General features: G+C 46.1%; 1 protein-coding gene across 2 annotated transcripts in view; it reads left to right on the plus strand.

Annotated features, from left to right (window-relative positions):
- The window catches only part of CDC42BPA (CDC42 binding protein kinase alpha), a 1,012,118-nt gene that overhangs the window by 760,813 nt on the left and 230,897 nt on the right, over positions 1-20,408 (plus strand). For both annotated transcript variants that reach the window (XM_086927989.1, XM_086927990.1), the window contains exon 20: positions 17,396-17,487. In XM_086927989.1, coding sequence (XP_086784115.1) covers positions 17,396-17,487 — 92 coding nt within the window. The remainder of the gene's footprint in view (positions 1-17,395; positions 17,488-20,408) is intronic.

Genomic DNA, 20,408 nt, shown 5'->3' on the forward strand with positions numbered 1-20,408 from the left:
TCATAGATACTAGACTCGACCATATTCGTGTGAGTCGAAAACACCACTTACAATTGTCACGGAACCTCAGACGCTCCTTTTGCCCTCATGTAGGCAAGCACTAGTCGGAATCATACTCGATATTCATCAGACCATCAAGATGTCGTTGTAGCATAGCTCTGTCCAACCGAGTCCCCTTGGTAACAGATGGTTGTCTCATACACGTTGTAGCACAGAGGCCACATAAGGCAGGACCACACTGCACACAAAGGCAACACGTGAACAGGAACACTACCACAACCCCGATGATCGTCAGAATCTTCCAACCCCAAGTCGACACCAGGCCCCAAAACCAACCAAGTAGCGTCCAATCCCCTACATCCACGTGTATGGATTCGGAGATCTTGTGCAACTTCGAGATGGCTTGATAGACAGTAGGAGCATTATCTGGAATGAAAATGCAACAGCTCGAATGGATCACTTTACATACCCCACCGCGATCTGCTAAGACAACATCTAAAACCATACGGTTTTGTAATGTCATAAGTCTCTCCGCCTGAAGTTCTGTGGTGATATTACCAAGGGCACTGGCAGTAATGTTAGCTGTCGATTCTACCACTCGAGTCAAATGTCTCAGGTTCCTACTATTAACCATAGGTCCCCAAAACGGGAGGAAACCCTTGAAAAAGTCTCCTGCCTCTTGACCGGCAGTATCCTCTTCACTAATTACGCCTCGTACAACTCTAGTCTTATGATAATCGGCATCTACAGTGAACGTCGGAGGCAACAGATTTGCAACAAAACATGAGCCCATGAAGTCTGCGGGCAACCATGTGTATGCACGATCATGACAGATGAAGTACGTACCCTTGGCAGCCAGAAGCACAGGGATCGGGGACATTGACAGAACGTAACTTTCAGTGCAAGCACTTACTCCAAGTGAGGCTTGCGAGCCACGACCCACAAGACAAAGATTACCAGTGTGGGGTACGACCCATATTGGAGACGAGCTTTTAAGCTGCTTTTCATTAGTGAACGTACTATATTCCCCTTTATTCGGTGCCCTATAGGCTTGTACCTCTGCCTTAGGGATGAGATAAGCATCATAGATCTCATCTTCCAAATCCTGTATTATCATCGATACCACCCACTGCCATGAGGTAGGACCCGGTTTGGGGGAACGTTCTGGAGAGGGGTGGAAACCTAGTGCGCTTCGAAGCATTGTTTGGTATGCTCGAGCTGACCCTTGGGAACTATACGGTAACACCAGATATGGAATTCCCTTACCCGTAGTATGTGGCATCAACCCACACACCCAACAATTAGTAGTGTTAACCACTAACTGATGCTGATGGAGGAGCTGGATAAAGGAATTGTTGCGGAATTCTACACGTCTAGCCTGTTCGTGTTCTGGTAACATATGAAAGGAATGAGGAGAAGCAGTAGAAGTAATGTTAGGGTAAGGAGTAGGAGTAGGGGTAGGAAGTAAGAAGTAAGACATAGTGTAATACACCCCACCCGCCAAAAATGCGGAAGCAGTTAAAAACAATACAAACAATTGGAATACAAAACATTTAGTACGACTAAGTTTCTGCAGTTTGACTCTATACGCCTGCGTTCCTTCCAAATCATTCAGCTTCAAAAATGCCATTTCCCTACGACCGTCCGCAACGTTTCTTGACGCACTTCGTTCTGTGCAGCAATAGTCAATTCCCAGGAGTTCCTAGGAACCGACGGCCTTTAACCTAGCGTCAAGACCTACTGTCCAGAAGGAAGTACGCGCGCGGCCCTACGGCCCTCAATACACAATATGTATTTATTTAGCACAATAATTCAGCTGTGGAAGGAAAAAGATACAAGGAAGAAGCTTGATATATATATATATATACAAAACAATTTTCAATGATACAAATGTTCAAAGTTGATCATGGGAAACGAAGATATTGCAGTTATCAGTTTCAGCAAAGCAAGGAAAAAATTTATTTGTCCTTAGTATGAGAACGCAAAGAATATCGATGTTTCCCGGGACGTGTCTGCACGTCGAACAAAGGATCTGTCGAAGAGACAGCGTCCTGCTGATCAGTTCGTTGGTCTGGTCTTGAGTCTCTTGCTGACAATGTTCCAACAATGGCTTTCTGCTGCGCTGAGTGTTCACCAACAAGTTGTGCGTCACTGAAAGGTACAAACGCCGGCAATGTCGCTGCTTCTGTTGACGCAATGCCTTTCCTCACCCACGGGTCTGCCGGCAAAGGAATAGGGACTCGCTTACAATGGGTAGCATGTACCCAGTTCTTCCGTCCCTCAAGACGAACGGCAGTCCTCGTGGCCAAAAGCACCTGGTGAGGTCCAACAAAGCGGGGGTCCAGATTCTTCTTGCGCGAAAAATTTCGGGTGACAACCCAATCACCAGGCTGGAGCTGGTGGCCTGGACCCTCCGTCTGCGTCGGCAAGGCGTCGTAAACCTGTTGATGAATTAACCTCAGTTTAGCAGTCAAGTCATGTAAGTAGTCAATCAACATCGGGTACTCAAGATCAACGAATATACCTGGCCTAGGAACCCCCCACACATTCGCAGGACGGCCGAACACTATTTCATAGGGACTAAGCCCTATTCGGGAGTGTACAGTCGCCCTAGTTGACAGTAATGCTAGAGGCAAAGCGTCAGGCCACGAAAGTCCAGTCGTAGCCTGGATCTTCGCTAATTTCAGTTTAAGGGTGCCATTGTACCCTTCAACCAATCCAGCTGACTGGGGATGATTGGCGCTATGGAATTTCTGATTAATTCCAAGGCCCTTACACACACTCCTCATCACACTTCCAACAAACTCACTTCCGTTATCTGACCACACGACTCTAGGCATTCCATACCGAGGAAAGTATTCCTTCAGTAGGATTTTCGCAGTAGACAAAGCAGTATTATCTTTGAGGGGATAGGCCTCGATCCATCGGGAGAATGCGCAAACCACAACCAAAACGTATTTCAGGTTATTGCATCGCTCCATATGGATGAAGTCCAATTGGATCACCTCAAAGGGATACGAAGGAGGAGCAAAACTGCCAGGGGGAGTTGGGGTTCCTTTGCCAGGATTGTACATTATACACACCATACAATTCTTCACCAAACGTTCAGCACACTTAGTAATTCCATCATTCTTCCACACATCAGCCAACAACTTGCAAATACCTTTCGCGCTAATATGTGCTAACCCATGTGCCATTTGCACAACGGCCAGTACATACGCATCAGGCAACATCCATCTTTTCTGATCTGACAAATCAATCCAGCAACCATTCACATCCAACCTTCCCGTACTTTCTTTCCACTTCATCTTTTCAGTGTCGGTGGCCTCATTCTGAATTGCTTTCACACTCTCTATAGTATTCTCACACATACTTGATTCTGTAGGCCACCTAACCGAATTCGTCACATACATTCGAGTGCTAAGGTTCCGGGCAGTCTCCTTAGCAATCTCATCTGCAAACGCATTACCACGACCAACATCATCCGTCACCTTACGATGCGCACTACATTTAACAATTGCAACTTGAGCAGGCAAAGTCAATGCATCCAAAAGATCGTTCACAAGCTGGCCATGCTGTATTTTCGTGCCATGCGACGTCAAGAAACCACGTTCTCGCCACAATCGTCCGAAACTATGCGCTACACCGAAAGCATACTGACTATCGGTGTACACATTCACACGTTTACCTTTTGCTAATACACATGCTCTAGTAAGAGCGATCAGCTCTGCAGCTTGGGCAGAATTCTGATTCAATCTCGCAGTCTCAACAACAGTATTCAATGTCACCACAGCATAAGCAGTAGTCACATCACCATTCGGCAATTTAAAACATGACCCATCCACATACAGGATGCCATCCGGGTCTTCCAATGGGGTGTTTTTAAGGTCCACACGACCTTTTGTTTCCTCCTCTGTCCGCAAGTAACAGTCATGTTCTGTTACTGCATCTGACTCTGCACTAATTGGTAACAAAGTTGCCGGATTTAGGACATTACAACGTTTTATCTGAATGTGGCTTGCCAAGAGCGTCAATTCGTACCCAGATAACCTCGCACTCGTCAAGTGCTGAGTTTTCGTACGGTTCAAAAGAGTATCGACTGCATGCGGAACCATCACCGTAAGCATATTATCCATGACCAATCCTGCTGATTGTCGGATGGAGACCGCAGCTGCCGCAGTTGCTCTCAAACAACTCGGCAATGCTCTAGCTACTGGGTCTAAGGTCGAGGAAAAATATGCACATGGACGTTGCTTACCACCAAAAGGTTGCGTTAAGACGCTTAAAGCACAACCTTCCCTCTCGTGAACATATAACGTGAACGGCTTGCTGTAATCAGGGGTACCTAACACAGGGGCCGAACACAATGAATCACGTAATTCAGAAAAACGTTTCTGACATTCTTCCGTCCATGGTAAAGGAGTCGAAACATCCTTGCACGTAAGAGCCACCAATGGTTTCGCTAGCAATGAAAAATTAGGAATCCACTGCCTGCAGTACGATGTGATACCTAGAAAGGCACGCACATCTCTTTGGGTTTGTGGCACAGCCATGCGCGCAATCGCTGCAATTCTCTCTGGGGTCAATCTCCTTCCCTCCTTTGACAATAAGTGACCTAGATAGGTTACTTCTTGACAACAATATTGGAGTTTAGAAGGTGACACCTTGTGATTTAACTCACAGAGATGTTGCAGCAACGACACTGTAGCAATTTTGCAAATGTCCTGAGTATCAGCAGCCACCAATAAGTCGTCGACGTATTGTATTAAAGCCGCACCAACCGGCAATCTAAACGCATCTAGTTGACCCTTCAAAGCTTGACTGTAAATCGATGGACTTTCACAGTAGCCCTGAGGAGCGCGTTTGAACCGGAAGCTACGTCCACCAAGAGAGAAACCGAAAAGGTCCCTGCTCTCTTCGGCAATCGGGATGCTGAAAAACGCATTTTTCAAATCAATCACCGAAAACCATGAAGCTGTAGCTGGAATCAGAGTCAGTAGCGCCGTAATGTCAGGCACAACAGGGAATTGAGGAACCACAATTTTATTCACCTCCCGTAAATCAATAACAAAACGATAAACAGGCGGTTTGGTAGGATCAGTACGTTTAAGAATGGGCAGTACAGGACTATTGCACACGTTTCCCCGAGTTTCTTCAATGACATCTTTCTCGATCAAATCATAGATGATCGCTAACAAAGCTCGTTCACCATCCAGGGAGATACGATATTGGGGAATACGTGGCAATCGCACATTCGATTTCAACTGAACAACATAAGGGGGGATATCAAGTAGGCCCACGTCGTTTGGACCCGTCGCCCACAAAGATGCAGGAAGAGAACTCAATTCCGGTGGAAGCTTATCGAGGGACAAGTACATGGGAGAGACTACCCTCTCTCCTAACGTAAGCTTTATACCCGCAGGAGAACAATACAAAGTCGCATACAAGCGTTTAAGCAAATCCAGACCCAAAAGATTTTCACCACAACCAGTGGTTAAAATCAACGGAGCTTCGAGCTTACGAGTCCCAATTTTAAGGGGCAAAGGGCGCGAAACTGGATTGCTAACGGGGGCGCCAGAGAATCCAACAGATACATTTGTTAAGCCAGACAAAGGTGCGCCAGGGAGTTTCGAATGCATGATAGAACTTTTCGCTGCACCAGTGTCCAACAGAAAAGGCTCAACGACGCCCGATGTAGCAACTGCGACGTAAGGCCCTCTCTGATCAACCGGAACTGATACCACTCCCTCTCCTTGTCTTTGGCTGTCCTAGTAATTACTATCGTCAGTTCCCTGATCGACGTAATAATCGTCTACATTGTACTGCGCAGATCGTCCTTGCGATGATCCACGTTGGTCGAAACAATTATTAGAATTTGACGAGTTATCAGAACGGTCGTTCTGAGCACCACGACCTCTACCACGTGATGCGTTCTGTGAACCACCACGACCTCCTCTAGACGAATTACCACCACTACGGTCATTTAAAGCAGGACAATTGAATTTAATGTGTCCCTCCTGTCTACAATAAGCACATTGGTTGTACCCCAACGAAGATCTCTGAAAAGATGAATCATTACGCGGCTGCGATCGATTCGATTGCGACTGCGATCTATTCTGCTGAGGCGCATTCTGATTAGAACGCGGTGGATATGCTTGTTGTAACAACACTTTAGTTTTCAGCTCTTTCGTCTTTTTATCGGCACGGTCATTTTCCTCTTTTTCTCTATTTTCGTAATATTGTGCCGTAGCCAGAATCTGAGCTGAGGTAGAAACGGCCCATGAACTTTCTGAATTTTTCAATTTATTGCACAAGTCGGGCAATAAGTTCGATACAAATTTATCCACAAACAGCCTTTGTCCACCCTCAGTACCCATATCCTGCCCACTATGATCGACGAATGTTTCCTCGAACCTCGTAAAGAAGTCTGAAACACTCTCATCTTTCTTCTGCTTACAGGCTGACAACTTGTCCCAATTTACCCTCATAGCTGGCATAAGCGTTTTCATTAACGTAATTATTCGCTGGGGAAGAAGTTCAATCAACTGATCGGGTTTAGTAGCAGCCACTTGTCCAGCGTCTGCCGCTGTAATGGCAGCCCAATCACCACCTAATTCATTCGCGTGATCTTGGTGACGAATCTTGGCCCATACCGGTTGCGGTACGACATTGCCAAACAACATATCGATATCGGCCAGATTCATTATCGTAGCGTCTACGAGCTGCGATAATTCTTTGTAATACCCCGCAGGATTTTTGCGAGGATCAGGCAAAGTTTGTTTCACCTGAAGCACTTCCGATCGTTTCCAAGGGAGGTGTATCCACACTCTCTGGAAATGTGCTGGTATTGGAGCATTAGCATTAGTATTATCAGCGGGTACCCAAACTGGCGGAACTTCTCGCATAGGATATTGGCCAGACCCATCTCGTTGTTCAATGTCCTCAACGAACAATGCATGAGGAATAGGAGCGGGACGAAGAGATAGCAACCGTTCAATAGCACGCCGGACATTAGTGTCGACTATCAGTCCAGTTGCGAACTGAAGCCGGAGTTCAGACAGGGCGGTCAGCACCTCGTCAGGCGCAACAGCCGCTATCTGATCATGTAAGAACTTGCACATTTCATCAAACACATATCTCTGAGTAGGTATGTTGAATTGATCGAACGTTTCGAGGACAACACGAGGTGGATTTCTAACAGGGTTTATCATCCAACCCATCGCCATATTGTATAGCGCAACACGTTCTCTATTACCAGGAAGCTGGCTACGTCTCTGTGGACCATCAGAACCTGCAGACCCAAAAACAGGTCCGAGCGACTGAAAGAAGTTTGTCGCAAGGGGAGAATCACGAGTACGAGTAGAGGGAGAGGAGTAAGACACAGGACTAACAAGAGAAGGAGTAGAGACGTTAGCAGCAACAGGGGTTAACAACACAGGAGCAGTAGCGTGAGCAGTAGCGGGAACAGGAGTATGTGGAAGCGGAGGAGCAGTAGGAATAGAAAGAGGCAAAGGAGCAGGAACAGTCGGAAGAGCAAGTGCAGGTTGAGGAACTGGTGGAACAGGTACGGCAGGGACCACAGGAGCTGCGGTACCCTGTACGTACGGAGGTGGCGACTTCATAAGATAGGACATTAAAGAATCCTCAACTGCCTCTTCCTTCTTATCCGACTCCGTAGACAAAACAGGATAGCATTTGTCTATGGACATACGCTGTAATCTCTCAAACACTTCCTTATCCTTATCCTCCTTATCACGCTGAAACTGCTCAGCTTTCTTCACTATAGTAGCAACAGTATCTCGCTGACTACGTTTATTTTGTCTGATCTCTTTCTGTCGGGCTTCTTTGCGCCAGAACCGAAAGGCATCAAACATGGCCGGCCTTGATTTACGTTCGAACAACTTTATTTCCAAATTATCTAAGATCGACGCTTCGAAGCTACCGTGAGGTGGCCAACGAAGATCGCCGTCTTTCTTTGTATATTTGATCCAATAATCGTTAAAAGCAATCGGGCCTAGCCCATGTTTGCTATATAAGTCATAAGTAGGAGTTCCAACCGGAGGTATCGGACATGAGTCCTCCAGCAGGGAATCCGCACCACAAGGTCTAAAGCAACTGAACAAAGTACTGCGACCAGGCATCTTGCACACTAGCCGAGTTTCACAAACTTCAAGGGTTACGGGATTTACCAAGTCCCAGCAAGAACAAAACCCTCGGTCTTTGGCGGCTGCAGTCGTCAAACAAATACAACAACAACAAAGTACGCTAGCAAAGTGTCACCGACAAAAACACTCACACAGCGTGTACAACAAAGACACCCGCTAAAGTGTCTACAACAAAAACACTCGCTAAAGTGTTTACAACAAAAACACTCGCTAAAGTGTCTACAACAAAGAACTCTGGGAGCGACCCACAAATACTTAACTCAAAGATCAATGGCGTCCTCAGGAAGGCCCGTCAATCGTCTCGCTATACCAAGGTCTACGCCAGGCGCCAAAACAGGTCTACAGTCAGGGTAGCAGTCCGTCGCAGCCGTTAGGAGGCGGGAATCTTCGCGGGAAAAGTCTTCGGGCCACTTATTTCGACAACAGGATCGATGAAGCGGGGTGCACCTTCCCTCGGAGATTTCACACGAAGTTCCTCACGATCGTCAGGCTTGGACCGGTACCACTGATGCAGCCCCACGTTGGGCGCCAACTGAAGGACTGGGTTCTTTGGACCCAGCGGTGCCAGGGCACAACACCTGAAACCTTCGTGGGTAACCTGCTCCGGCGTACAAATCACAGAGACACGGGACACTTCCTTCGGCGTCAAAGAGTCAAGGTTTATTTACTGCAGGGAACACAGAAGTCACAAGAAGTACATCGAGTGTAGTTCGGGGAGACTGCTTCAAATTGTATTTGTGGATCGCTCCTTTTATACAGTTTCTACCCATAGAATAACATGATACACAATAGTTTACAACCTGGTTCCCACAAGTCGCTCTCAGAGGGGTCGCTTAGATCACTTTGAAACACACAAGATCCGGAACATAAGTGCGGAAACATTTGGCGGTTCCCAACTGTAAAAACCCATCTTCCCACCATTAGCAAATTCCAATCAGCAGTAAAGTAGATCGAAACAGGAACGAAGACAGGTGCAGAGGAAGACGGAGACAGTGGGGAGATCGGAAAGGGTGTAAAAGGGGAGTGTCGAGAAGCACGAGATACAGGCATCAAAGGGACGTGCCTAATGAGATGCACGGCTGAGACAATAAGCCCGTGCGGCAAGATGAGCCTCGAGCGGCGCCATCTGCCTTACAGTAGCATCCCCCTCGTCATAAAGACACTTTCAAAGAACATGTGTCTTCCGCAAATATCTTGGAAGTCCCAGGGTCGCGAGGCGGACAGCGTCCGTTCGCTGGCTACTTGAGGGCAAGAGACAAAATGGATGCCGTATCTAAGATGGAACCCGTGGGTACAGATGACAAACCCACATAACAAACGAACGGTTTAAGTTAGCACAGCGAAACTGCGCACACTTGCTAAACTCGTCATTTGCGGTTCATAGATACTAGACTCGACCATATTCGTGTGAGTCGAAAACACCACTTACAATTGTCACGGAACCTCAGCTGCTGAAGTGTGTGTAGGCAGCCCTCTCATAAACATCTTACCAGCAGCCCTGAGTATCCTTGGCGGAGACACTGATCCATATTTTACTCTTGGAAGGTATCTAGTTCCTGAGACAGGAAATCTGCTGTGGCTTTATCCACGAGGTGCCATGCATTAAGGCACCAGATCGGGTGCCCCCTTGGGCCTCGAGACCCAGGTCGGCAGGTACTGGGGTGTGATCTGAGATATCCCAAAGAAGGATCTCTTTATCGTAGTGAGAAGCAGATCGGTAGCGGGCATGAAAACAAAATCAATATGGGATCTAGTCTTATATGCCGTGGAGGTGTGAGTGAAGGCTCGAGTATGGGGTTGCCAAGTATACCATACATCACAAAGAACGAGGCAGGCTGTCCAGTCCTTGAGGCAGGAAGCAGAGGGCTAGGGCCCGATCCAACAGTTATCCGCTTTGGAAGACAATGGCATATTGAAGTTCCAACCCACGATGGTAACCACCCTGGAAAACCAGGGAAAACCAGTAGGTTATGGTGCTGCCCATTGATCACCGCCTCAGCAGTGATATACCTGCTATGTGAGTCTGATGAACTACGGATAACTACCATGGAAAGGCCTTTATGAATCAGAATAGCCACTCCCCGAGAGCCCCTGGTGTGACCTACGTGGTATACTTTGTCATATCCATATCGAGCTACGAATGGGCATTGGGTACCTAGGAGGTGCGTCTCATGAAGTAAGAGCACATCTGGGGCATGACGCTTGGCGGAACCCAGGATGACACTCAGTTTGATGCAGTCATTAAGGCCATTGAGATTCCCTGTCATCACTTTAAAAGCCATAGGACTTCAAACGACATTCTAGGGTCCAGGTCTTTCCCAAAGAGCTTCAAGTAGATAAAAGAGAACAAGAGTCACTTGTCTGAAACAAAACCAAACAAACCTAACGGGCCCAACCACCCCAAACATACACCTGTCATCCCCACCCCACACTCCCGCCCCAGAAGCATCTGTCTCCCCATGACTAAAAATCCCACAGGTGCAGCGCTTCTGGGTGCCTCTTCGCCAGCCGTGGCTATTGCAGAACCCTTCATGATTCTGCTCCCGCCACAAAGGAGATGAATTCTTAAGTAGCGGGTCAGTCTTCATGATCCATTCCCAACCCGCTTTGGGAGTGTCGAAGAAAAAGGATTTGCATGCATGAGAAACATTTACTTTACGCAAGGACACATTCATTTTCATTTTTAGGCACGGGGAGTCTAAGTGATTTGCCCCAAATCCGAGGATGTTGCTTCAACGCAGAGAGTCGAAACCTGGTTGTCCAGTTCTGCAGGATGCAGTTCTGGTCCTAACACCACTTCCTCTTTAAAAAACCTTATAAAAGACAAATAGCTTATGCAAAGCTATTTTGCTTTGTTAATGTTTTTTTAAAGATGTTGCACGGCAGTGCAGGCTGCTATGCAACATGATTTTAAGTTAACAAAAAATGGTGCTATGACACTTACAATGCTGGCGAAACCACAGTGATGTGTTTTTATTGAATTTCAATGATGTTGAACAGTATTTTGTGCTGCTGTGCAACACCTTTAAAAACATTGACAATGCCGATAAGACTTTCAATTGCAAAACCTGTAGACTTTGCCAATGCTTGGTTTAGGTGTGACCAAGTTCCCTCCCCATCTACAATAATGTTCAGTCTACCCCCACCGGACTCCTGTTCAGCACAAGGCCCCATCTGCCCCCTCTCTTGCCTGGGTCTGTTTCCCACAGACGCAGTAGGCCTCGCTACATCACCGACCTCGCGTGGTTCTCCTGCGAGCTCCGAGTGCGTCCTACCTGGTCAGTGATGCCGAGGATACCCATTTCCCGGGGTGATTCAGCATGAGGCGCGCAGCATGGGGAACAGCAAGCCCGGGGGAGGGAGGGACACAGCCCAGCTCCAAGGTCCGCGGGAAGTGCGGGTTCTGTGGGGGGTGGGATGGGAGTGCCTCCACCGGAGAGTTGGGGAGGCTGCAGGAAGAGCACATCCAGCGCCCCCTCCAGAGAGCCAGGGGACTGCAGGGACACAAGCTTCAATACAGACGCCATCTTGCTTTATAATAATCTGGGCCACGTGCAGGGTTTACATGACAACCGCCTTTAACTCTTAGTTCCCTAATGGTGCATGTTTAAAGTCAGGTCATATTTTATCTGATACTCTTATATGCTTTACAAACAGTGTCAGGGCTCGGCTCGGCTTGCCCTGTTAATGTGTCAGCTCGCCCATTACATTTCAAGTCTGTGAGTAGGCTCAGTGTGTTCATGCACGTGCTGCAGAGGCCACAGCCAGTCACAGGCTGATAAAACAGGGGCCACGCCCATGGATGGTAGGGGCCCTTGAAGGGTCAGCCTCTCGGGGGCGGCGCTTCTTTTAAGGAGGCACACGGACCGGGACCTGCTCTTCAATCATCTTGGGAAGTCAATGTTTTCTTCCGCCAGCATAGGACTGAGGTCAGTGAACACTGCGTGTCTCTTGGGCCTTTACACCCATTCTGTTTTGGACACGGTCACGTAGATGCTGCCACAGTGCCCAGAGGAGGACCAGGCCGTGCTGTCCCGTGCGGTTGCTGAGGGTAGAGATGCAGCCAAGTTCACCATATGATGTGTGCTGGACACCTCCGGCTCGCTAGGCAGGAGGATTTCAACGTCGGTAGCTCTGAGACACTACACCTGGATTTAAGGATGCTAGTTCCTTGGGCTTTACTGCCACCTCTTGCCCCGCACAGTCTGCTTTTTTCCCCTTTCGTTTCTATGGAAGGGGTGCCCCACCACATTCCACCCAGAGCCACAGGCCTGCGCAAACTGTTCAGCCTCTGCGCGGCCGGGGATATAGAATTCAGCGTCTTGGGTCACGGGGCCAGCGGACTCCGACCCTCCAGGGCCACCAGTTGCCGGTGGGTGACAGGATTTGCCATCACCTCCCTCACTGGTAGAACATCACGTCGGACAGGTGGGTTTTGCCGATAGTCCGAAGGGGCTACTGCCTCTCCTTCGAGACTACCCCTCCATCCATGCCACCTACGCCACCTACGACGGAGATCACTTGGCCCTTCTCCGCCAGGAAGTAATGTCTCTCTTTGCCAAGGGAGTCACTGAGCTCGTCCCTGTTCCCGAAGTAGGTCGTGGTTGCTACTCCCACTACTTTCTGGTATCCAAGAAGGACAAAGGCCTGCGTCCTATCTCAGATCTCACGGACCTCAACTGCTTCCTCCAGAAGGAGAAGTTCAAGATGTTGACATTGGCTCAGGTTCTGTCTGCTCTTGACCCTGGAGACTGGATGGTAGTGTTGGACTTGCAGGACACTTTTTCCACATTCACATCCTGCCGGCCCACAGGCGTTTCCTACGGTTTACGGTGGCTAAACAAGCATTTTTAGTTAACCGTGCTCCCCTTTGGCCTTACCAGTGCCCTTCGTGTGCTCATGAAAGTGATGGCGGTGGTTGCAGCTCATCTGCGTAGATCAGGGCTTCCGCTATCTCGACTACTGGTTGTTGATGGCGGGGTCGCCCAGGCTGTCGTCTCCCTCCTCCAGACTACTGCAGACCTTGTGCATTCGCTGGGGTACACTATCAACGTGCCGAATTCACACCTGATTCCCTCTCAGAAGCTCCTTTTCATTGGAGCTGTTCTGGATACAACTCTGTTTCGTGCTTAACCTCCCAAACAGCGAGTGCGGGATATTCGGGCTATCATTTCGATCTTTCAGCCTCTATCCTGGGTTTCGGTCAGGACGACCCCACGGTTGCTGGACCTCATGGCCTCCTGCATCCTGCTGGTGGATCATGACAGGTGGTATATCAGGGGTCTGCAGTGGGACCTGAAGTTCCAGTGGGCACAGCATCAGGGGAATATTTCGGATTGTGTCCAGATTTCTCAGGGCACTGCACACCAACTGCAGTGGTGGCTAACGAACCAGGATTAGGCCAACTGCAGACCCTCTCCCTTCCCCAAACAGAGTTCACAGTGGTGATAGATGCATCACTTCTGGAGTGGGGCGGCCACATGGGAGAGGCGGAGATCAGAGGCCTCTGGTGGAATCTGGGCTCCACATCAATCTTCTGGAGCTTTGGGTGATTTGTCTTGCACTGAAGGCATGCCTTCCCTGTGTCCTGAGAAGAGTAGTACAGGTGTTCACGGACAACACCACCGCCATGTGGTACTGCAACGAACAGTGCGAGGTGGGCCTATGTCAAGAGGTTCTCCGCCTTTGGACATGGCTGGAACATCAGAGCATATCCCTGGTGGCTCAACACCTTGCAGGTTCACTGAATGCCAGGGCATACAAACTCAGCCGCTGGTGCATGATGGATCACGATTGGCATCTTCACCCGGAGGTGGTGCAAGGTCTCTGTTTTAGCAGTGGGGAGAGCCTTGGTTAGCTCTATTAGCCACCGAAGAGAACGCACAATGTCATCAGTTCTACTTGTTGTAATTTCCAAGGCGGCACTCGCTAGGTGACGCTTTTCGTTGAGAGTGGAGTTGCGGTCTTCTATACGCCTTTCTGCCTATACCACTTCTGCCCAGAGTGCTGATGAAGATCAGGCGCGACCTGGCCCAAGTCATCCTTGTGGCTCCGGATTGGGCACGACGGGCCTAGTATCCTGAGCTCTTGCACATGGCCATCGATCCTCAGATCAAACTGCCTCTTAGGGAGAATCTTCTGTCACAGCAACAGGGTATGTCCTTCCAACGAACCTGCCCAGCCTTCACCTCCTTGCGTGGAGATTAAGCGGTGACAGTTGACAGCTTTCAACCTTCCTCTCGAAGTCTGTAATGTAATCTTGGCAGCCAGGCGTCCCTCCACCAAAACAGTGTACGCCTGTAAATGGAACACATTTGTGGCATGGTGCACAGCAAAGGCTGTAGATCACCTTTCTGCCCCTCGATCAGAGGTCCTCCTCTTTATTCTTTCTTTGGACCAGCAGGGTTCTGAACCCTTAAAGGCTACCTTTTGGCCCTTTCTGCCTTTCTTTGGCTTCCTCATCAGCCTTCTCTTTTCAAGTCCCCTATTGTAAATCGTTTCCTTAAGGGCATTACTCATTTTTTTTCTCCTATTCCTTTCGTAATGCCCCAGTGGGATTTGTACCTGGTACTGATCTACCTTACGAGTGCTCCATTCGAGCAGCTACATAATTGTCTTCTCAGACTCTTGACCTTAAAGACTGCCATCACCTCTGCTCGCAGGGTCAGTGAGCTTCAAGCTCTTTTTTCTAAGCCTTCTTTCCTTTCTGTTCATCCTGACAAGGTTGTCCTCCGAACTCAACCATCTTTTCTTCCCAAAGTGGTTACCTCTTTCTACATAGGCCAGACCATCACTTTGCCCACCTTCTTCCCGCCCCTGCATCCTTCTAAAGAGGAGGAGAGGCACCATTGTCTGGATCCAAAACGTGCGCTCTCATTTTATCTGGATCGCACAAAACAATTCCGGGTGGATGATCAGCTCTTTGTTGGCTATGTGGGTGCCAAGAAAGGTTGGGCCGTGCAAATAAAGGACCATCTCTTGATGGATCGTTCTTTGCATTAAAATGTGTTATTCCGTGGCCAAAAAGGAACCTCCAGTAGGGTTATGTGCCCATTCCACCAAGGCGACGGCAGCCACAACTGCTTTGGGAAGTGGAGTACCCCTTCATGACATCTGCCAGGCAGCTACGTGGGCTTCCTTGCACATATTCTCTAAGCATTACTGCCTGGACAGCCAAGTCTGGAGAGACTGCTTCCTTGGCCCTTCTGTTCTCCATAACTTTCTGAGGTGAACTTAGTTTGCAGAGCCACTAAGTATTGCTGGTTGGTATTGCTGGGGTATCTATTGTAAGGTAAGGAATCCATAACTAATAGTCTCTTTCAGATGAACAAGTGGCTTACCTTCGGTAAGACATATATTAGTTATGGATTCCTTACCGCCTCACCCATCGTTCCCGTTCTGCGAACTGACTTCTAGGGTAAGGGACTCCCTTTTCAGGGCCCTAGTTTATGCACCAGTGGTCAGTGTCTTGCATGACTCTGCGCTTCTGGCATGGAATGTCGTGTAAAGAACTGATGTCAGCACGAAGGGGCAGCATCTAAGTAGATACTGTGACAAGATCCCTGTGATAATGACGCCAGCGATGAACTTGGAGTTGACCAACACCACCTACCGATGCGCAGGGGTACTGCTACGAAAGAAATTCTCCTGATCCAGACTGACGCTTGGGGTAATTCTAAGGCAAGGAATCCCTAACTAACATATGTTTCTTACAAATATATTGTTATCAATGGTAAATAACTTGTTCTTTAGTATGTCAGTTTGAAACCCATAAAGCCTAGAGGAAGAAGAGTTAAAAGTTTATTAGTACCTAATAGTTTTCCTAAGACACATATTCTCAAAAGGAAAAAGAAAGCAACAGCGGGCCTTAGAGTTGCTGCACCTTAGTCCCAGTTCCAGATATGTATCAATGAATGTGCAGCCAACCCCGACGTCAGCTGCTGAATGACGTCACTGTGTTTCCAGATCATAAGACGTTTTTTAGAGTTAGAGGGGGCGCACAATCACAAAGTCCAAACGAGCAGAGTTCGTATGAAAAGTTTTCCTTCTTTATATGTTAAAAAATGTAGAAAAGTTCATATTTTCAATCACAAAAGGATCAGCCAACGCGTTTCTCTCCCTCACAGGGAGCTTCCTCAGGGCAGTGTAACGGTTGATGTTCAATCAGGAGTAGGTAATATCTCGATATGTAGATTGTTGAAGAAAACGATTATAGTCCAACGTCTATTTTATGATGACTCCTATAGGGGTCCAGGAGTCACATTTGTTTATGGTGACAACCTCAAATATATAATCGAGAGTCCCAACACACTACAAATCGAGATATTACCTACTCCTGATTGAACATCAACTGTTACACTACCCTGAGGAAGCTCCCTGTGAGGGAGAGAAAGGCGTTGGCTGATCCTTTTGTGATTGAAATGATGAACTTTTCTACATTTTTTTAACAAATAAAGAAGGAATACTTTTCATAAGAACTCTGCTCGTTTGGACTTTGTGATTGTGCGCCCCCACTAACTCTAAAAAACATATTCTCAAAATGTTCATGTTCAAATTCCTCCGATTTGGCCAGTGCTAAGCACTTCATGGTTTGTTCGACAATCATTTTCTAGAAAAAAAACCCCGCCTAAGTTTTGCCTAAAAAATTATTAGCCTCTTCCACAGTCAATCATCAATGGTATATGTTCCTTTTCCTTTGACACTGCCTTTCAATTAGGCTGGCATAATGCAAATGCCATATGCGTACATATTAATCCTATCTCGACGGAAAAGCAATTAACAACGGCGGGGGTATTTGCGTTGTGTGTGTGTAGATGTGTTAGCAATGACTGGTATTTCTTTAAAGAATGTTTGTTCAGAAGAAGGTGATATGTGATGTCATTTTGAATTGCTTGTCATCTGTTGCATGTATAAGACTTCAAACTAAACACTTATAAGATGTATTTTATTTTTGTTGCAAATGTATACATTTTATAATTGTACGAAACTCATTCTTTGGTAAACTATGTATTAGTGTTCTACAGAAAACTCAAAAGTTCATGAATCTAACTCTTTGCATAAAGTTGAGAATATACGTAGTTTGTGTGTTATTTTAACCACAGTATTACATTTCACAGGGTTGGTTAGTGGTGACCATTTACTCTGGAACAAAAGGTCCTGTGTTAGATTTAACAAAAGATATTCAAAGAATCAACCTTCATACTCTGATCCTCGTTTCCTTTATTTTGAAGTAAACTGCAGGAGTCAGATAAGTTGAATATGGACCTTCTAGCTCAAATTGAAAAACTGAAGAAGGAGACGGAAGAGCTCAGATCTGAAAAAGGTATGGCGACAGGTGGTAACACCAAATTGTTCTTCCTTTTTAAGTGCGCGGCTATTAATGCTGTCTTTATCAGTATTACACTGCTGGGAGACAATCAGATAAAGTTGGTGTTCTCTGATATTTCTGCTATTGGTCAAGTCATGGTTCCTAATGTGCTTCTACCAGAACCCCCAACCAGTCACATTGTGTGGGTAACCTATCAATGGAGCTAATTAGTTAACTCTTTCAGTCACTAATACCCAATACATTTAATACCACGAATGCCAAGATCATCTACTATGTATCTCTGGTCTGCTTACTGTTTAGAAAGTATTGTCCCTCAAATAGAAGGTACCCATCAGAGCACTAAACACATAATCACCACTGCAGCTTTTGCACTTTGTAAGGTTTGTGTTACACTTTTCAGAGGCTGCTCCAAAAATGGATTCCCTAGGAATTCTCCCCACATTCACTTGCACTATTTGCTGACCTTTAACTTCTTACATACTATTCTTTATGTGCTTTCAATTACAATTTCATTTGCTTGTAAATGTATAATTAGCCTTTCAATACAGTATACTTCTGAATAGCATATGATCGCATATCCTGCTGTAAAAAAGGTGTAGAAGCTGTGCAGAATATTTCTAACTGTGATAAATTATATATGCCAAACTGACAATTTTTTTTCTGTCCAATATTTGCATAGAATTGTAATTGCTTTTGATGCGCATTTAGCATTTATTTTTAATGAATCTTATATAAGAAGGACATTTGTTTGAATACATCAAGGTAGTGTTATTATAAAAACATGTTTCATACGCTTTGCCTGTTATGCTCAATCCGTATTCGGTTAGCAAATTATCCACATGTTGCATATCTAAGAGTGTATCGGTAATGGCTTTCCAATGTAAATCAGCTGAATCTAAATGTACTATGGCTTGATTCCATATATACTATTTAGGCAATAATACTTTTTATGTTGTGTCATTATTGCTTACTAACTAAGAACTATTTGATAGCTATCATATGTTACGCAGCCAGTATATTACAAGTGTTCCTGGCAGTTCTTTTCACTTTTGTGCCTTTACTGGCACAACAGCCATGGTTAGAGTATACCTAGACATACTGTTATTACTAATGAGGCAAGAACTCTCCTGAAGGGACAAAGTATTGTCCTTAGGTAAAAAACAATAATGAAATGATTGACGGATGTTACTTTAGACTGTGAGGCATAGTGGAGTGAGCTCTACACAGAAATATAGACTAACCTTTTGTTGGACCGAGAATTCTTAGAACAGATGGAGCGAATGAAGTCTATGATGTGCTTTAAGCAAATCTGCATTTATTGTCCAGAGCAAGCAGCATTGTCTGATGGATAATTTTTTTTTGGGGGGGGGAGAGTTTTATATTGCCCGAACTTGACCCGAAGGTAACAGAGCTTTTTACGTGGGCACCATATGCCTTACAGATGGGCACCTTCATTTTTGTTAAGGAATGGGGAGATTTGAGTGATTTACCCAGAATCACAGGATTTTGAGCATCCCAGCTCAGACTGGAACTCAGTTCATCAGCTTGTAGGTCGACCGCTGTAGCTGCTGGGACTTCTATCTTCAGATCCCTAACCTTTAGAATATCTTCTGATGCTACACTGGATCCGGATGATTTAAACAGCTTTGTTCCTGAGTGCTGGTAGATGGCATCATGTAGTGCCACACTGACTTTGTCCACCCCAGAAGCAAAGACAGAAGTCTTATATTAATTTCACAATGTCAAGCTGGGTTTGTCAAACTTCAGGCGAGTGGTCAAAGTAATAAGCTTAGCAGAACAATCGATTGCCAGACCGACCTTTCTCACTCTTGATTGCAGAAAAGACTTTTGATAGGATGGAGTGGAACTTCTGAACGAAATTACATGATAAAATAAGACTTGACCCAATATGAAAATATTAATACTAGGTTTCTATCGGCTTCCAAAAGTAAAAATTTGCTTCCTGACTCAACCTGAACAATCACTGCCCAGCTATTTTATAGAATTCTTCGGTACTTAAGCTTCAGGGTTCAGAATAAGACCCTTTTTTGCAAGGCCATTTCTTTTATGTTACTGCTATGAAGGCCATTTTGTTATGTTACTGCTATGAGTCACTTATCTATCTGATTCAACTAATCAAATATGTTATGGCTCTTCCTTCTCAGTATCTAGGCTCTGGTGTACATGATGTGCAAAATGCCACCCTCCAGCACGTACCCAAAAAATAAAAGTGTAAAGTTCAAGGCATTTTTGTCCTTTTCATTCTTCACTAACCGTTCTTGAGCACCATTTCTCTTGGACTTTTGACATAGCGTGGATTTACTATCCACAGAAAATTGTAAAGTAAAGTGGCATACCATACACTGATGTTTTGTTCAGCTAACATTACAGTTTAAACCTATGATCTTTAATCAGAGTTACTGGGCCATTTATGGACAGCACTTCTAGAAACTCCAATTCAGGCACTCCCCAGGATAGTATCTTCGGTCGTATTTTAGTTGTCCTTCTCAGCATAACTCTGTCTTCATTGAATGATGGGCATTCAGTAACAGGTTGGATTTGTTTTAGGGTCTCAGTCCAAGGCAAGGTGTTATGTTGTTTTCCCTTTGATCCTGTTCTCGAAAGTTCTCCAAACCATTCATTGTTTTTCTAAACTTGTAGCAGCATCATGCATCTTCTTCCAAAGGCTTCCCAAACCTTACTTTTAACAGTATAACAATATCAACCTTTTCTGTAGTTTGGGTAACACACCTGATTGTATTGGATGTATATATTTGTTTGCAAGTGCACCACAGAGTGTCCCTGACTTGTGAAAGGTGGAGTGATGAAAACTATAGAAGCATAGTGCTGTCTACAACACATTAAGTATTTACCCAAAATAACCATTCCTAAATGTCCTGACCACTGAATTTCTT

Source organism: Lissotriton vulgaris, chromosome 6, assembly GCF_964263255.1.
Source record: "Lissotriton vulgaris chromosome 6, aLisVul1.2, whole genome shotgun sequence".
In the NCBI taxonomy this organism is placed as follows: Eukaryota; Metazoa; Chordata; class Amphibia; order Caudata; family Salamandridae; genus Lissotriton; species Lissotriton vulgaris.